Source organism: Neopelma chrysocephalum, unplaced genomic scaffold (genome assembly GCF_003984885.1).
Source record: "Neopelma chrysocephalum unplaced genomic scaffold, ASM398488v2 Primary Assembly neopelma1_23, whole genome shotgun sequence".
Taxonomy (NCBI): domain Eukaryota; kingdom Metazoa; phylum Chordata; class Aves; order Passeriformes; family Pipridae; genus Neopelma; species Neopelma chrysocephalum.
In genome coordinates this window covers 8,184,080-8,204,190 of record NW_020897691.1, presented here as the reverse complement: position 1 = coordinate 8,204,190, position 20,111 = coordinate 8,184,080, and the positions used below count along the sequence as shown (strand labels likewise).

Here is a 20,111-nt window from a genome sequence, read left to right as displayed (position 1 = left end):
AAGACTATTTTGAGTTAGCAGCTATGCTTTTGTTAACAGGAATTGTGAAAGAACTGCATTTTTCATTGTGATTTGCATTCAAAGCCCTGTGCACATGAGCATTTACTTTGCCTATATACAGGTTTGTCTATATGAAAGTGTACTTACAAATTGATACAGGTACAGGTGCATTTTGACTGACCCAGGGTGAGCAAAATTAATATCCTTGACCCAGTAACTAGCAGAAAGCCTCTATTAATAAACTATACTAATAGAGTGTCCAAAAGTTTTGTGTCTCACAGCTGAACCACACAAATTCAGATGCACTCCCCTCTCGTCCTCACCACACAATATCTCTGTCTCTTTACAAGGGTCAGATTTTTCCCTTCCTCCCCTGGCAGTATCTCTGGCACACATGAGCCTCTCTAACACTTTCTGAATAAGAAAAGAGCTCTCTTTGACAGTTGAATGGTTCTCTTTATGGTATACAAAATGTGTTTCCTTTAGTATGAAAAGAAGGAGGATTATTTTTTGCAATGTGCCCACTGAAGTGAAGTATCATCAATGGAAGAGAATGAAAACAAACTTTAGATAAATCAGGTGACAGATACATTTGGCATTCAAAGTTATGTACAAGACAAGTTTTTAAAAACAATCCCTTTGGCTTAATACACTTCAGGAAATTAATATTTAACCTGAAGAAAATTTAGAAATCCCTAAGAGCCCCCATCAGGAACTGCTATTTGATGTTGTCAGACCGGGCAAATAGCTGAACAGATTCCTCCCATTAGCCTTTTTGTCTTCATTTTTCTCTGGTTTCATTGTCAGCACCTGCTGGACTGTGATGTGACTGACTCCCACAACCTTGGCATTGCTATGTTCTTCTGAGTGCTGTGGCAGGTAAAACAGGGAGGATATTCTGCTTTTCCTATAGGTTATCCCTGGGAGAAATGGAACAACCCCTTCTGTGAGAGGGACACTACAGTGCAGAGCATAAACATGTGTCAAAGCTCCAGGCGATGAGATAGAAAATTATGGTTATATCAGGAAATTAAAATGCTCTGAGAGCGTTTCCTTTTGAATTAATAACTCTTTCCACAACTTCAGTTTTATTTGATGTTTCAAATGCAAAACACTTTCAACATAAGAAGTGTCAGGCTTTTTGCTAAAAGAAGATTTATGTACCTCTAAATTATGAACTACTGTATGAAAAACTAGTAGTCCTAATAAGGCAAATTGACAACATTAGCTTATTCCACATGGACATATCTATGCTGTGTTTAATGAGCAGTAGAAAAGGTAAAGATTTCTCAGATACTTCCATTTCTTACTTATTAATCACAGTGAAATATTTACAGTTCCTTGCAAAAATTAATCTTTCTTCTTGAGAAATACAAGTTCAGTATCTTGAATTGTTTTGGCATCACAGCCCAAAGGTTTCCCAAGCCACTTTTCAGTGTTAAAACTTTACAACAGCATTCGTTTCTTTTGAAATTATAGAAATTACTGCAGTAGTTCTTCAAGTAATCTTTTATTTCTTAAAGTACTACAAAAACTATAGTGGCTTTACTCTGTTTTGGGAATTGAACATGACCTAAGAAGTTGATATGAAGTAACAGCTGATATGAAATAGGTTGTGATTTACCAAAAGCAGTGTTAAATTGTAATATTTCATGCTCTCTTGGGAGAAACAATACAGGGAAGAAAGTATGTATGTAATTATGGAGCTAAACAATGCACACTTTTTGAGAAATAGTAGCCATCACATTATGAACTCGTTCTGCGCAGGAATGAAAATGCACAACTATCCTTCCAGTGTTACAACACTACAATGTTTTGCACTGGAGTTTTTTTAAGAACGCTTTCTAGTCATTATTTCATGCTCTAGGACATACAGAAGCATTATTAAACCCCAGTTCATAGAAGAAAAAAGCCACACTGGCTTTTTCCAGACTATTCCAGAAATAAGCAAGTAAGACTGTTTAATTTTGGTATATATGCATCATTAAGAAAAAAAATGAATCTTAAGTGCAGTATTCAGGTGTTAAATCTGGAACTACATTGTACACAGATGCATTGGCATAAGGATAGGGGAACATATTTTTAGTATAGGCAACACAGCAGCCATGGAGCCAATCTCCAAACCCCAGCATTCAGGGGCTTAGCATATATTCCCCTTCTTCTCTGTAGGTGACTGCACCGAAGGTAGCTGCATGCAGGATTTCTTACTGTGGCTATTTCTTTGGCTGTCACAACACATTGAGTGGATTCGTGTCACAGGTGTGAGGTTCTGTTTCAAGAACTCAGTTATACTATCTCTCTCACTGGAAGGCAGTCAACGCCTTCTGGAAGAGAACTGGAAGAAAACAGTTCTTCCTCTCTGCAGAAAAGTGAAATGGTTCTGAATAGAACCTTCCTTCCCAGAACATGTGATTTCCATAAAAACTTAACCAGACTTCAGGTCTTCCATGTAATTAGAATGATTGCTAATAACAAAAATCATCTTCTCATTTTTATTCACAAAAAGTTGCCATAGATGGAAACAGAAAAAAACCCTAATAGCTGAAAAGATTTTACATGAAAGACCCTTCAATCACTACAAAAAAGTGGATATTATCCACACGTATTCAAATGTAATATATTAAATATTTTCCCCCTTTGAAAATATTCCATAAATATTATTTGTCTTATTAGACTCAGATAATATATTAAATATCAGGATCATTTGTTTAAAGTAGGCATTAGTTCTGAAACATTTTTCTGTACTCAAAAGAAGATATGTTTGAAATTCTGGGCCTTCCAGTGTATAGGTCTCATTCAAGTTAGCAGAAGAGCATTCTTTTGATCTACCTCTCCAGCACAATACCCCATGGTTGGATGAATAGCTAGAACTTTCAGAGGTAAATAAGGGAATATGGAAGCATTCAAATAAGATTGCCTGTCTTAATTACTCTTAAAGGGAGACTAAATCATTTTTAGAGGAAATTCCAAACAGGAATAACAAGAGCTGATTTTTTTTCATATTGCTGCCATAATGACTTGTGCCTGTTTTAAAATGGATGGTCTTGAGATAAAGACATTGACCAAGTGTTTAGAAGCCCTCTGCTTCATTTCTCTTCAGCCACAGCTTCCCTTTCCCTCATGTTTAAGAGTGGGAGCACATTATCTTCTCACACCACAGGGATGGCTGATGCTAGACATGAAGAACAATAGGTTTCTTGATTGTCCAGTGATGACAATACATTTTCTATGCAGGGTTGAGCAATCTTCCTTCATGAATGGCTTAATTTCTTTCCATTTAATGAATAATACTGATTTTAGGTCTATTTCAAGCTCAGATATCAGTCTTTGGTGGAGACATCAAGTAAGCTGATCCAATAAAGTAATTTATCACTGTTGACCATTTTAATATTGTTGATTAAACCAAGAAAACGATAAAGTCTTCAACCAAAAGCAAGTAATTAGATCCTATAGACTCATTTGGAACTATATAAATAACAACCATTTCAGTCCCCTCCATATACAACTCTTCCTTCTCAAATAAGTGGGAGCTTTATACTGACATATTAATTGAAAATCTGAAAGAGAAGTGACTCTTTATTTCTTTCTTTTAATGACTTAAAAAGAAGACTTTCAAAGAAGAAAAAGAACAAAAAAAGAATGTGGTTTCTTGCCATTTTACTGCTTGCGTATACTCCATTTCACTGAAAATTGTGCAAATCTTAACGATGTTCTGATTTTCTTCCTGTTCCTTTACAAACATTGGAATTTTTCTCTTTAAATGGAGAACTGCTGTTCTCTAGAACAGTAATTGCCAATATCTTTGGAACTTAATCTCACTTGAGAAAGCAAATGATCTTCCAAGTGTCACTGGTTTCAGCTTGAGACACTGTTGCCATTTCTTCAGGCTGAGCTATTGCATGTAGTAAAACCCACTGGACTACATCCACAACCAGTTGGGTGGTCCTTCACTTCTGACTGCAAAATTCTAGACACAGCAGCCGAATCTTCATAAATCAGGACAGACTAATTTGCTTGGGCTTCATGCTCCAACTCTTGAGTACTCCAGTTTCACCACCAAGGAATGTCTTAACAATGTCTTTCTACTGGAGGTTGTTGCTACTTACAAGAACGCAGCAGAGCAACTCCATGAAGAAAACTAGATTGAATGATCAATCAGAAGAGTATCTGAGAGAAATCTGCCTTGCATGAAATTGAAAACATTAAGTTTCATTTCCTTCACACGTATAAAAAAGCGTTGGTTAAAAAGTATCAATTGCAGCTGCTGACAGTGCTTGCAGCTTGTCATCCTCTTCCTTCTTTTTTCTGTCAACATTATTTAAATAGAGAAAATCAGCTTACAAAGGGGGTGTCAAAACTATATCTGCTAGAAGTTACCAAAAGACTAGGTAATCTCAATGACTAAAAACAAACTGTAAATTACAAGATACCTTATTACAGCTGTTCCTAAGATTTGAAGTGTGATTTGCAATACAGTCCTCCAGCTTCCATAGACTGGTGCATTTAGCAGTGCTGAAAAGAGTCCAGGAATGTAAGCAGGTGTCTGAAAAGAAATTCACAGAATCAAAGAATATGCCGAGTTGGAAGTGACCCACAAGGATTGAGCCCAACCCCTGCGCAGGACCATCCCTAAGAGTCACATCATGTGACTGACAGAATCATCCAAACACTTCTTGAACTCTGTCAGGCTTGGTGCTGTGGCCACTTCCCTGGGGAGCCTGTTTCAACCCTCAACCACCCTCTGAGTGAAGAACCTCTTTCTAATATCCAACCTAAATATCCCCTGACACAACTGTGGGTTGTGTTCCTTGGGTTCTTTCACCGGTCACCATAGAGAAGAGATCAGTGCCTGCCTCTCGTCTTCCCTGCACAAGGAAGTTGTAGACTGTGATGATTCACTTGCTTCTAAAGGAGCAACACCAAACACATTCACATTTAGGTCTAAAAATATCAAGAAGAACAGCTAATGATCAACAACAACTGACAGGAGAAAAGGTTGTGAAAGATCTGTCCAACTCATCTGCACAAGAGCTAGACTGAGACTTGGAGAAGGCCATAAACATGGCATGTACCAGAACAGAATTTCAACAACATAGCAGCTGATCTTTTTATCAAGCAGAGTAAATTCTTCTACCTTTAATGTGCTGCATGAACCTATTGTAGACATATGCACACGAGCAGTAAAAGCAAAGTAGAATATTATTTTTCTAACATGCAGTTTTATAATGAAATATATACTATTCATTCCTTTCCAAAGTCTGTGAGAAATAAAGCCTGTCAATGAAATTAAACAGTTACAGATCTGAAATCGGTAAAAGGAAATTTGTGCTGTGTATAGTATATAATCAATCTCCAGAGTTCTCAATAGGTGGAGAAGTGAGATTAAATATCTGAGATATTTACATGAATAACAATATTTGCAGTTATATGAGTATAAAAAAGGTCACGCAGGCACAAAGGCAGAACCCATCCATTAACTGCTGGAGCTAAGAATGATGTTTCCCTTCTAGGAGTGCTCAGGTATGATTTTTAATGATAAATATTTGACACCTTCCTCTTGTGAATTTGGTACTGGTAGATTTCAAGAAGAAGGATAATGGATTAGAAGAACCTTTGTTTTCATCAGCTCCAGATTTTTTTTTCTTCAAAGTCTCCCTTCCTGATCTACAGGGGTGGTCTTCTCCACAATGGAAACAACGTGGTGCCAAGTTATTACATAGTTACATATTTTCTTCAAATGGCTTTAGAGAGCAGATGTTCCCATACAAACATTATAGCTCTTCCTCTATGGAAGTCTGCAGGACAAGCCAAACCCTGAATCTCATCCAGCTATCACTCAACTCCATAGCAAAACTCCCACTGAGTTGACCAAGATGAAGGTTTGGCCCACTGACTGTGATAGTCTGTTCAGCTCCTGCCCCCATTGTGTAGCTAGCAAGCAGCAGACACAGATGTTAGCATTCATGATGCTAATATTTGGGTTGCCTGATGCGCGAAATCACAGGTATAATACTTGGGTAGATTTTTTTCCTTCCTTTCTGGAAGAAATTATGGCAGATGCATTACTCTTATAAAGGACAAATCCTTAAATGCTGTGAGTTCAGCTCAACTTTTCAGGAGTCAGTGATTTATCCAAAGTTTATCCAAAACTCCCATGTTTTAAAAATTGTCAAGAAGTCTCATCAGAACTTAACTTCCGGGGGATTTAAGGATTTCAGTATTTCCTGGTTTTATGGCTGGCCCAGAAACAGTAAGATACGTAAAACATATCAAAAGCATTTTAAAGGGGAAGAAATTTAACACTGACCTTTGGTAGATGGGATCCTGATGCCCAGGGAAATGAAAAAAGTGAAAAAAATTTTGCCTAGTATCACTCATGAGTGAGTGGCAGAATCCACACCTGCTCTACTCAGTTTCCCCTTGTGAGAAAAAACAGCCTCTCCTCAGGGATTTCAGACCTTCTTCTTCCATATCTGTATCTCTCTGGTATCCAGAAGTGCAGACGCCACAAAATGTTTAAATATGTATTTTTCCCACATTATGCAAATACTCCCAAATATCTTCAAAAGACTTAAAAAAAGTAGTTAGAAGAACTGACATAGGTCAGAGGATGCCACTGCTATAGGGAATCTGCTCATTCACAGCATATTTTTTTTGGTCCGTCCCTCCCTGTTTTTCTGAGACACCCTGTACTAGTACTGAAGTGTTGCTGCTATATTTCCACACATTTCCAGTCATTTTATGTCCCTGTGTTTAGTTTTGTGGGGTTTTGTTTGGTTACCATCAAGAGATTTTTTCCCTTAGAATCATAACTAAGTGTTCATGCTCATAACTCTCTTGCAGATTCATACCAGAGTTTTAAAAAAACTGCTGAGAAAGTGGATAACAACTTCTTGATCACTCTGTGAATAATGTCAATCATTGGTGATTCTGCACCTCTTTACATGAATGAACATTTGTTTTGGTTTAAAGGATTCATAAAAAAATTGTACTGAAGACTACATGGCTTTCTTGTATAATGTTCCAAGTACTCATACAAGAACACAAAGCCAAGGACACCAAATAGCTTGGATATTTGTAAGGCCAAGAAAAGTTAGAACTTGTGTCCATACCTCAAAATCTGCATTTTGACAGGCTGGGCATCCTTACTTTTCCTAATTGCATTCGAATTCCCCTCCCTGCAAGCAGTTTATACGTATAGGAAAGATCTCTCGTGCTAAGAATTTTTTCTTATATTTTATTCTATTCACTTTATAACGACTCACTCATTCCTGAAAATCTCCATCAGGAAGGCAATCCCCACTCACACCAATGAATCCCAATGACTCAGATGGGACCCTCAGAAGCAGCAATTACAGAATGAGATATATTTGTTCAAACACATTGGCCAAGACACAATACAGAGAAGCAGGATCAAAATTTCTCAGTAACAATGCTATAAATAAAATTTGTGATAGTTTGCCAGATAAAGACTTCATGGGGAATGATGTCTTGTCAGAGATACTGAGAAACCTGCTGTGTACAACCTTAGAAGACAATGGTGATTTGTAAAAAAGCAACAAGATTTACTGGTTTGCTTGAAATGAACTGGCTTACAGCAAGGCAAGAGGCTTAAGTGAAGGCTTTGGAGAATGGTATATTTTCTTTAAAGAAACATTTTAACTATAAAAAAGGTAAAGAGATTTTGGGTTATAAAACCTTTTTACAGTTTATTTCCTATTATTAATTTCTTAATATATATATATAAAAATGAGGATCTGACTAAATGAATCAGGACGTTAATTGATAAAGTTCCGTCCACGTAAACAAATAAATAATTATTTACAATCTTTGGCAAAACAAAAGGAAATTTCATCAGTCTCACTCTCTCACACTCGCAAGGAAAAAAGAAATAAAAAAAATCATAAATAATTTACATAGAATAGGAAAATTATGATACAGTCCAAATATTAACATCTTCATCCCCACACTGATGTCTCTCTCTGACAAAACAAAAAACCCTACACGGCTATTACTCATTACATGTAATGAAGTCACCCTACCTTCTGCTTGGAACTTGGGGATGCCACTTGAAACACCAAAAGAAACTGAAATATTTAAAAACCTCATGAAGAAGATTTGGGGGAAAAAAGTCCAACTCGACTAAAACCAAAAATAAAATAAAAATAAATTTGATAATATGAATACTACAGAATGTGCAATAAAGCCAGCAACTGTTGATTCCTTTCTAATGAATGTAGAAAGAAAATCTATTTCAAGGGAGAAAAAGTTGATTCAACATTTAGCTCACTGTGCCCTAGAAGAAGGCAGAGGTACTGTATTCTTCCATTACTTAACCCATCTATGAATAAAATTACACCAGCGTGCATTTTTTTTTGTGAACAAAGCTTGTACAACTTAAACAAAACAAAACAAAAATGTTAAACATGTCTATACTATTGTATATCTGAGTAACTGTTGTATCTGTTTAGAATAAACACTGATATCCCTTCAGCATTATTTAAGAAGTTCTATATACAGCAGACATAGGTAACAATACAAAATATTAAAATTAGGGTAACTGGATATATATTAAGGTTCCATTTGTAAATTCCTTATTATTCACTTAACTTTAAAGTATACATGACAATAAACCATGAAACTATATTTAAGTGGAGGTCATGCTTTGACAATATCTACATACTGTGATATGCTTTCAAAAATAGCTTTAAAATATCATTATTTGTGAATGTATTACTGATGCATTATATGACATGCTTTAAAATAAATTATCAGAAAAGGTAGCTCTGTGTGATAATCATAATAAATACTAACAAAATATTTATAAATGGAACCTTAAATTCATGTTACCAAATTAAGTAATAGTGGCGTTGCCACCTTTTCAAAAACCCACATCAGGATTCAGGATGTCAAAGTGCTTTTTGCAGCAGAGGTGGAAAAGTGGTTCTGGTTCATTTTGCTCCACATAGTCATGGTATGTTCTTTATTACAAGGCAATGCAGAATATGATGAAAACAGAGCAACTGAAAGTAATTTTTTGAAAGTCAAACAATAGTGATAGCTTTGGATGTTTAAATAAATCACTCTTCCCTTTCACATGAGTTTCTAATTCAATTCCATTTGGCCTTAATTAAGCCTCTACTAGAGAATGCTCTGAGTTACAAATTTGACAATTCTACCACCTGTAATTTTAATGGATGTTATTAAGAGCATCCTCATCAGTTAAATCCCTTTTTGAATCAAGAAATGTTTAAAGTTGATCTTTACTGTAATATCCAAAGCAATTTTCACTGTTGGTGTGGCCCGCCATTACTTTGCTAAAATTAGACCCAGAGGCTTTGTGTTACTAAAGTCCAGTCCAGATCAGAGCAAGGAAGTGTCAACCATACACCCAAAAAATTCGAACACATTTTTCCTCATTTAAACACAATGACTGATAATCATCACCCCCCTCTTTTTCTCCATATATATAAATACATTAAGTAATTACATTTTTATATGTAAACGTCATTCTTTAAAAAAGACACATAAACAAACAGGTTTTGTAAGTTTTCACTCTACAAAAGTGTTCTAATGTATCAATCTGCTTTTGCTTCAGTGGTGGGTTGGACGTTCACGTTTAGGTTTCATTAGTCCTGGCTGTGAGAAGGCACTTGGGTGGAGGGATGGCTGAAGCACTCCTGGCAGCAGGGAGGTACCTGGTGAGTGGAGCATGAGGACAGAGGGCAGAAGGTACACAAATAGAAACTGGGAGTACAAGGATGTACTGAGGTGTCTAGGTTGCATAGCATCTACAGTACTTTGCTGGTAATGCAGCAACCATTGCTCAGGCATCTGAAAGAAATGGGAAAAAAAGATATTAATTGTGGTTGGGTTTTTTTTTTTTGGTTAGGAAGTCAGTCACACAAGAACAGAGCTCCACCATGGTACGCTATAGAGATGCAGCACAATATTTTCTGTTCTGAATTTTCCTACAAATGGGAGGACATTTATATAAAAATACATATATGCCTATATATATATAGAAAGAGAGACACACACACACATGTATGTGCGGCTATGTACCTAAATGTATATAAAAATAATATATAAGAAAACCTGGGAAAGCATTTTCTGAATTCCAAAACATTTCAGACAAGGCACTAGAGACAGACGTGCTCATTAAAGATATCTGTTCTCTCCTTTATGCCTCTTGAAAGAGGGGTAATCCAGAAGTAGCTCTCTGCCTGCAGAACACACTGAAATAGAATACAGAGGACAGTGCATATGCAGAGAGAATTCTAAGCACCTTTCTCTCTCAGAGATTTTTACCTCATTTTTTCCACATGGATAGTATTAAACATCTGGGTTTTACTATTCAAATTGAGTTTACTATAAGGGCAAGGGATATTCATGCCATTTCAACAAATCAAGGTTTACGCCATGCTATAATATTACAGACTGCTTTCAGTAACTGGAGGATACTTTTCATTTCCACATTTTGTGTTTGCTCCTCAAGTTATTAAAGGCTTCAGCATTTTCCAGACATTTTCTGTAACTAACCTCTGCATTCATACTTGAGGTCAGAGAAATAGACCATCTCTTGAGAGAAAACAAAAAGACCTAATCGTCCACCAGCAAAGGTTGTGTCATAGATCGGTCCAGAATCCACCATGACTTGTTTCCCTTCATACACTAAAACTCTGCAAAGAACATAATTTAAATTAGACAAGGAGGATAATGCAGTGTCTAGTGTAAGAGCTGGTAACAGTCCCTAAGAACTGAAACAGAATTAATTTTAACAAAGCACCAGAAAACCCAACTTCATTGTAGAAATCACTTCTTATCTCTCTCTCACACCCACCTGGCTGGCAGCCATAACACATTTATCAGAAAGAGTGGGGCTGTTCCAGAAGTAATTTTATGCACACCATCTGCAAAATATTTTCCAGTTCTTTATTTAGAACATTAGTGTCTCCTGGAATGAACTATGTCATGTACTAGAATTCACTGATAAGCCCCTGTCCCTGTGAACTCAGAGGTTAGCACACGGCCTTGTCACATCACTGAGCAAAGTTGTCTTTACAGTTGTGTGAATGCCTGATTTATTTATCTTTAGTGCAAGGGCCAACATCAGAAATTGGAAGAACCATTCCCTTAGAGTCAAACAACTAATTAGAGACATGCTGAATCTCCATTTCAGACATTTTAAGAGCTTAATGAAAGCTGGACTGATTTGGATACAAATAGCTAGACTAATAATAAATTGGAAAAGAAGGAGAATTTGATTTTTTTCTCTCTCTCTCTTTTTTTTGTAGCATTTCAGGCATTCTCCCTAGAGACAAAAGACCTCTAAAGACATCTCTTCATTTCCTTCTCTATCAGAGAGACTGCATTTCCTTGAACTTGGATTCTCCACTTCTCATGGGAGACCTTGAAACAGTCAAGGTTCTTAGGCTCTCAGCCTCTTGGGCCAAATGAAGTTACTCTGCAGTTTGTTAATCAGAGTAGTCTCTGGAGGGAGGGATTACGATCCTGCTTCAGTTGACAGTACATTAGTTATACAGAGCAAAATGCCTTCACATAAGGATGAAAATACTTGAGCGGCTTCTTATAACTCAGGGGTTAGGGACAGATTTCTGATTAGGCAAAAATATATTCCCAGTACTTGCTCTGTCTTGAAGTGTTTTATTTCCTGAAAGGTGCACAAAGACAAGTATGAAACTGCTCCCTGAAATCAGTATTTAAAGGACGGTAAAAAGAACAGCAAAAAGAATGATGGGTTTAATATACTTCTCAAAATATCAAGAACCCAAACAGTTTAATGGGGAGAGTTTAGTATTCATCCCGCCAAAAAAATTACATAGCTCTAATCATGTTCATATGAAATTGATATTTCTGTACAAATAAAATTCTTTCATGACCCTATTAGGGAAATCATTTCTTTTCTATAACAACACCCTGAAATTAAATGAAGGAATTTAATGCTCTGGACAACAGAATTTGTCATGCTAGATTAATCTAATGAGATATCAATTGAATCATGCTTTGTCTGACACTACATAGATTCTGCAAAGGAAATTACAGGTAACAGTAACATGAATCAAGTTTCCTTTTGACCTGTATCAGCCAATGCTTTGCACTGCAATAATTTGATGCATAAAGAAACTCTTTCCAGTAAACAGGTAGCATTCTATCCAACTTTGTCTACACTTTGTCTTTCATAGACAAATGAAAATCCCCTGCTCATAAGCACAAAGAAACCTTTAGAAGTAAGGTCTGACTGTCCCATGAAAAATGTTCTTTACAGTTCCAGTAGTTAGTAGAAGATAAAATTGACATGGACAGTTAATGCTTAATCTTTGCAACATCAGATAAACAGCTGGGCTCTAAGGAAAGTCATATGCCATAGTTCCTTGTTGTGTGCATTACAGATGTGCTCATGGCCACTTCTGCAGTGTCTTGTATAAGACACTACAGGAGACAGGATGCTGAAGTAGACAGGCTGTTGGCCTTCTTCCCTGTGGTGATGCTGATGTTTCTAATTAATTTCATTCACTGAAATTCCAGAGGCTGGAGAGCAATTTCATGTTCTAATCTTGCTTTGAGTTTTGCTCGGGAATTTTTGGTATTTTTATAGAAAAGCTATTGAGAAAGCTTTTTAATTTAAGAGTATTCAGCCGATGTAAATATTGAACAATCCAGAATAAATTAAATACATATGAAAAGTAAAATAACTTATTCTGAAGATAACAAAATGTCGCCCAAACTGTCACAAGTATCACAATTATCAGAACTAACAAAGAAACTGATAACATAGCTTTTATATCAACAGAGACAAAAGTTTTGCTACTAGAAAATACAGAGGAGCAGAAATATTTCTTACTTTATTAGTCCTGTTTTAGGCCTATGAATCAAATGCCACCTGTAAGCCGTATAATCTTTCCAGCCAATGTTCTTGGGATCATGCCACAAAGTACGCACCTACAGTAGGAATAAAAATGCCTTATTAGAAACAGACCACGCTGCAGTAGCTGTACACCCACTATAGTAACTGTACATGAAGCCAAAGCTTATTTTCTGCAGAGTGTGAAACTGAAGATAGAGTTTAATATTTGATGGTATGATCAGAAGACTTCTTTTATAGAGTGAGAGTAATGGAAAGTTCAGTCTTAAACTGGTGGTCATTTACTCATCTGCAGTTCCATAGCTAAGAGTCACTGAAGACCACTACAGCATTGAACCTGAAGCCCTTATGAAGTCCTTCAGGTTTGCAAATACACACCCATGCTGACAGACTTGATTCTATTTTTTCTATCTGTACACGTGTCTTCAATGAGGGAGAGGGACTGTATCTTGCACAGATGTTACTGCCTGTGACTCACACTCAGTCATGGTCCATGATCAATTCCTATCCATATGTGAATCCCCACTAATTTCATTTCCAAATGGTACAAGTTCCTTCCATGGTTGGACACTATTTGGAACAGCAGCAGTTTTTCTCTCTTTAATTTTTTTCTCTTTTTCTGTCACTGGTTACTGTACTCTAAACCATGTATAATTCAAACAAGCTGGAACACCAAAGAAGCATGTGCCAATACAGAAGTAACAAAGAATTTGTGGATAACTGAGACCTCTCACTCCTTTCCTTTTGATCACCTCATCTTCCTTTTATACATGCAGTATTCTTTGTTATTATTGACACTACTAATATGGGAATTGAAGAAAAGCTGATAAACATCTGCAAAAAATTGAGGTGTGAAAGGAAATTCTTTTTGAGACATCTCCCTTATTTTTGAAATATTAGTCATGCACTGTTGGCCTGAGGTTTTAAATCTCTCACCTGTCCAGGGGTGTTTCCTGTGTGCCAGAGAGCATTTCGTAAGTGTTCACCAGTACCAGTTGTTGAATTCACGACTTTGAGTGACACACCAGAATAGCCATAAGCCCTGGTGGGTTTGTCCTCCCAGTAGGTCTGAGTAACTTGCTTCCACATCAGAACGTAAAACCGACTGCTGGACTGGTAACCAAAAACAAAGCCGGCATAGTCATCATCGCGGTCTGTGTTAACATAGAATGTCCCACTGAAGTCAACAGAGCTGAACTCATCGTAGCCTGGGAGAGTACAAAAGAGACAAACCACTGAGTTACAATCCTGTATCCAGTTGTCCACACCCAAGAGTCCCAGCTACATCCTGAATTTTGGCAGGAGTTGTAAACAGCCTTTCTCAGTTTCCTTACCTATAGAAGAAGAGGTACACTTGCCCACCTATTGCAGGGAGACTTCTGGAGAGAAAGAATTTTTTCAGCTGTGTATATTATGAATGTTACAGTCAGTGATGAGATGAATGGACAATAAATGCAAACAGCATTGAGCTGTTTTTACTTTGGGCATATACACAGTCCTTGTGCTTAGTCCAAAGTTGCAAAAAGTGCATTTATCTACCTTTTTTTCCCTTTCTTTATCGTAGGATCACTGGTTACTTTTCCAAAGATGATGACTGACATCTGATACTCACCTACAGCTATTCCAGGATCAGAGTTGGCAGTCTGCACCAGTTCCTTCCCTTGGTGGCGAATAACCCAGTTGGGATCAATCTGAGCTGTTCCCTTGGGGTCCAGGGGGACCATCTGGAACTTTCTGAAATCAGTTTCACTGATGGCATTGTTTTCAGGGCATACATCATAAATATCTGGAACATTGTCATTGTCAAAGTCATCTTTGCAAATATCACCTCTGCCATCACCTGTAAGCAATGTGAATAAACAAATGCAACTTTTAGCAATTTATCCAGCCCTAGTCTGTACACCACTTTGGAATTAGGGTGGGAAAAGCTGGAAATTTGCTATGTCAATGTAGTCCACTAATGTTTGCGTTACATTTTCAGTTTGATTTGTCCCAAATGTGGATACAAAACCACATTTTAATATATGCTGTGCAAATTAATTCAAACAATAGCATTAAAATCTTTATCTTCCCACACATTACTACATCTTTATATATTGTTGATCATATTAAATTTTTTTTCAGACTCTTATCACTGTCTCAAGACTCCTTCTGCAACAAACCATCTAAGATGCTTCAGATTGCAAAAGTGTAACATTTATTTCAAAAGAAAGTGGGGAGAATGTTGCAGTAAAATATGTATAGATGCTTGGTTGCTCTTTCACTCATAGGTAAAACAATTTGACTTATAAAAAATACAATGCTTCAGAAAAATGTATGAGAAAAGCACTATATCCAATAGGACTAACCTCAGAGGAATGAAAAAAATTAAGTTTTGTTATGTGAATTGCAACAAGTTTTTTAGAGAACCAAAAAATATATCCATTCAGCTAATCTACAGTTGTGCTTCTGCTCAACGCTTTTACTACACCCAATATTTTAAAAAACCTACAAATTATTTCCTTTCTTAATTTACCCATACTATTGATGGAAACCAGGAGATGTGACTTGCCTCAAACAGCAGGCAATGAAAGAAGGCATCTATAAAAAAATATCTCATTGCCAATGCCACTGTAATTGCAAGGCATACAATAGTACAGAGACTTGAAAATAAGGCAGAAAAACTTGGCTGGACAAGGATGGAAACAAATTCGCAAATGGCTCCAACTTTTACAACAGAAACCACTGGATATCGCACTGGGTAGTAACGTATAAGCGGTACTGTCAGCTAATTTTGTTTCTATCCTCATGTAACTGAGCCTTTATTAATGCTCTAAGAACATGGGAATTAACACAATGGGAAATAGCAATGATGCAGCTCATTCCATATTGGCCTACTACTAGATCCTTCACAGAAAAATGGAAAGCTCCATTACCATGACTAACTAACACAGCATTACCCAAGTATGGAGCTTTCAGAGAGAAAGCAGAATGAGTTTTAGGTAAGAGCCAAAAAGAAAAGAGCAGTTAGAGACAGCTGAAGCATCTAATATCTCAAAGACTTTCTGCAGTTCAGATACGTGATAAAATGGTCCCATTTTCCACTCTGGATATCTGCCATGGAGAACTCCAAATCCTGACCAGCTGTGTGCTCCTCCACCTGTTTTTCTTAGCACTTATTGGAGAAAAGGGAATGAATTTCCTATTTTGTTTCCTTTGCCAAATCACAGAGGTAATTCACAGAAGAATCTAATTATTCACTGAAAGTCCAGCTGATGTTCATTTGGTAGTGAGCTGCTGCTGACAACATTGATTCCCTGTCAAGGAAAGTTATAAAGTGTTTGTTTACCCAGTCACATCCAACAGTTCTCTCCACAGTCTCATCTTCATATGCTACAGCTCACATCTTCAAGAGCATGGGAGCAATTTTTGGCTTTATTTACCCCTTTTCCAAGACTTGTTGGACCCGCCACTAATGACAGTGATGAGCTGGCTAAACCAATTAAATATATGCTTTACGTGAATCGTTAATCCATACATAAATGTAGTCTTCCTTACAAGATCCAGGTGACAGATGACTATAACAAACTATCTCAGCTTGGGGTCACCCTTATTCTGGATTTATGAAATTAAGGGGCTATTCCAGAGTCTGGCAAGTATGAAGATATTCCAGATATATATTACAGGACTGAAAGGTTAAATAATTTAAGAACTACTACTGACTAACAACGATAAACTACCTACTGCCAGCAGCTGTCTTACCAGGAAATCAGTCAGGGCTCAGTATTTTATCTTTCTAAATGTATGTAAAACCATATTGTGCAGATACTAAATTCTGCTTTCACTTTCAAGAGCGTAACCATGGAATGACTCCAGCAAGTTGTATAACTTCAAAGAGAAACTGCTCACCTGTATTTATTGCAAGGGCCATTACTTGTAAACATATTTTGTAGTTGTCAAAGGATAATAACTGTTTTCTAAATTAAATTCATGAGAGTTAAACTGTCACTGTTTCATTATTTAAATAATGCCAAGCATAGAGAAGGGCTGTTTGAGAGTAATCAGCAACATTTTACCACAGAACTGGAAAAAAGGACGATTATGTATCCATTTTTTTCACACTGACATATCCATCCATCAAGTAACTTAAAGCAACCTATGCGGGAAATTTGAGAAAAGCTGCTCAGGAGTCTTTTTTACAAAAATAGTTAAAAATTAACACGACTTTTTTAAAGGTGTTCTTCTATAATTTGTGCATATTTGATCTCCTGTCAAAGACGATTCCTAGTGCCCTGACCCTGGACCAAGCTGGCCAGTTCAGTTCCATTGAAGTCTGTGGTGTCTAAAATAGCAAAAGCAGTTCAGTTTGATCTGAAGTCTTTATCTTCACCAGATATTAGTATTCCAAGATCAAAATTGGATACTAAGAACTAAATGAAATTCATATGATCTTGTTCTTACCATCTGAGTCCTCCTGCTCAGGGTTGTATCTGAGGCGACAGTTGTCCCTGTCATCTGGGACACCATCATTGTCATCATCAGGATCACAGGCATCACCTTTACCATCTTGATCATGGTCAGCCTGGTTAGCATTGGGGATGTAAGGGCAGTTATCCTGGTTGTTCTGGTGACCATCTTCATCTATGTCCTCATTATTGTCACACTGGTCACCAACAAGGTCATTGTCTGCATCAGTCTACCCCAAAAAAATTGTAAAGAGTAATTTTATTATTTTTATTAAACACAGCCTGATACTTAACTACTCAACACTTCTCTTCAAGGACTTCTGTAGAGACAAGTGATACCACGATGACAACCATGCTTAAAGCACGAACATAACTTCAAACTAGTGTGGCTACTTAATTCTTCTAGACAAGACAAGATCTGGTCCCCAAGATATTTCCAGGGCAGGGCTTTGACAGTTTTCACTGTTGTCATTCTAGAGATGACAGGGTAGTGTCAGTATGGGCAGCACATTTTCTGATTGCTTCTGTGTATGTGATGTTACTTATCTGCACATAGATCAAAACACTCAGGCATGACAAATGCAGCCCTGAAGCTGTACTCACTTGCCACAGGGGAAGAAAACAGTTCACCGAAGTGTTGCAGATGGAATGAAGGCATCACCACTCTCCTTCCCTTTCATCTGATACTAAGAGATCTCACAGCCTGAGATGTGAAAGTGAGCAACACAGATCCACCTCTTCAGCTGTCCAGTAAACAAGGACTGATAGCAATTCCTGTGCTCTTTTCTCTGCCCTTTTTCTAACGTTACCATTAAGGAAACTGTTTTCATCATTTACCTGGTCTGGATTATGCATCAATGGACAATTATCACACTGATCACCAACTCCATCACCATCTGTATCACTCTGGTCTGTGTTATAGACGTAAGGACAATTATCTCGTTCATTAAAAATGTCTATGAAGAAAAAACAAACAACAAAAAATTAAAGAAATCAGAATTATGTAACATCCACCACAGACAGTCATAAACTGTAGGACTCACCAGTAAAGAAGTAAGGCTCTTAAGGGGTTCATAGGCTTTCTGATTGCTACATCATTACTACAACACGAAATAGTTAGGACTAGTATTATAAAGAAAAATTATGGTATTAATTCCATTTTTATTGCTATGATAAAGTCTTCTATATGTATTTTTCTAATGAATTTTGCTAGAGTAAGGGCTCATTATGTCTTAAGAATTTACTCCTTTTTTAAAGAATGACAGATAAAAATTTTAAATAATTTGGTTTGGATTTTTGGCATAGAATGCATAGCTATATCAGGTTTGAATTTCTGAAGTTTTGTACAGTAACAACTGTATTAATGTTCAGCTGCCTCAGTATTAAATAATTTAATTTTACCAGAACATGTTCATCATTTATTGTATAGCATGCCAAAGTTTCAAAAGAAACTGCTCTTCCTCAGGAAACTTTATTAAAAAACCCACAATCTCCTTCAGAATTATGATAAGATTAAAAGAAACGAACACATATTGATATATCTGTCTGGAAAAGATACAAGGACCCTTTCCTATTTTATATGGTCCCTGGATATTTGTGTAACCTTTCAGCCAATAACAATATGATTACATTTTTCTTCAAATGCAGAACTACCATCAGTACTATTATGGCCCTGATGATCAGAAGAAGAAAATGTTCAGAAGCTGAAGTCAGATAGGCATCCAAAAGTTTAAAACATTACTGAAGGAAACTCAAAACTAGATTTCTTCAACTTTTAGTATTTCTGGATTCTCATACACTTTAAATGCTGCAGGGATATGATTTTTGAGAGATATTTAAGTGTTTTTCCCCTTTTTAATTCTCATCAAATCAGGGTCATATAGGCATGTACTGGTAGATGAAATAAATATCTTTAATAATTTTGGATTCCTGTGAGCTTTGCATACATTCATAGAAAAGCAGATTATTTTCCTATGGATATTGTCTTAACCACATGAATGTTCCGATGTTCTTACCCCTCCCTCAAAGGAAAATGAAAAGTCAACAGAAGTGTTATATTAGACCCTGATTACTTTGGAACACAGATAAATGAAAGATTTTTTTTTTTTTTTAAGATTACACTGATAAAAGACTTGCTGTGATTTATTCTTCAACAATATCCTTTATAGTCATGTAGGGACTATATGGGCAAATATACTACATAGGACAGATGAACCTCAGTCTTCTCTTTTTTCCCCTGCATTTTTGAGCTGCTAGACACAATTTTATTCCATGTATAAAAGCAGGTAGCCAATCTTACTAGACATAAAGCAAAGTGCACTTTTGGAACAGTACTCAGTTCTCAAAACTGAAAGCATACCATCTCCATCAATATCCACAGCACATGAGTCACCCTCCCCATTATTATCTGTGTCAATCTGAGCAGGGTTGTGCACATAGGGGCAGTTATCACAGCGGTCACCAACTTCATCCTTGTCATAATCAAACTGACGAGGGTTGAACAGAAGAGGGCAATTGTCCTAGTAAAAAGAAAGAAGATTCCACAATATAAATCACAACTCATGAGAGAATACGATGAAGTGGTAACTCTTGTTCATCTTCAACAGAGGTCAAGAATCAGAATATTAACCCATTATTTTTTCAATAGACAAGCTGTACCTACACTGAAGATCTTGGTGGTAACAGAATGGCATGTGGACAGCCTGGCTCACTGTCTGGTTTTGTGGTTTTGTACAAAGCATGTGAATTGTGCTTCAAATCTCACAAGGAGAGCAACAGGG

General features: G+C 36.8%; 1 protein-coding gene across 3 annotated transcripts in view; it reads right to left on the bottom strand.

The window, feature by feature from the left end:
* Nucleotides 1-7,347: 7,347 nt before the first annotated feature.
* THBS2 (thrombospondin 2) overlaps nt 7,348-20,111 on the bottom strand; it is a 34,032-nt gene continuing 21,268 nt past the window's right edge. For all 3 annotated transcript variants that reach the window (XM_027686116.1, XM_027686108.1, XM_027686123.1), the window contains exons 15-22: nt 19,691-19,850; nt 18,169-18,287; nt 17,327-17,561; nt 14,499-14,726; nt 13,823-14,094; nt 12,866-12,963; nt 10,543-10,682; nt 7,348-9,834 (exon numbers count right to left, since the gene is read on the bottom strand). In XM_027686116.1, the coding sequence (XP_027541917.1) occupies nt 9,827-9,834; nt 10,543-10,682; nt 12,866-12,963; nt 13,823-14,094; nt 14,499-14,726; nt 17,327-17,561; nt 18,169-18,287; nt 19,691-19,850 (1,260 nt within the window). In that variant the 3' untranslated portion in view covers nt 7,348-9,826. The remainder of the gene's footprint in view (nt 9,835-10,542; nt 10,683-12,865; nt 12,964-13,822; nt 14,095-14,498; nt 14,727-17,326; nt 17,562-18,168; nt 18,288-19,690; nt 19,851-20,111) is intronic.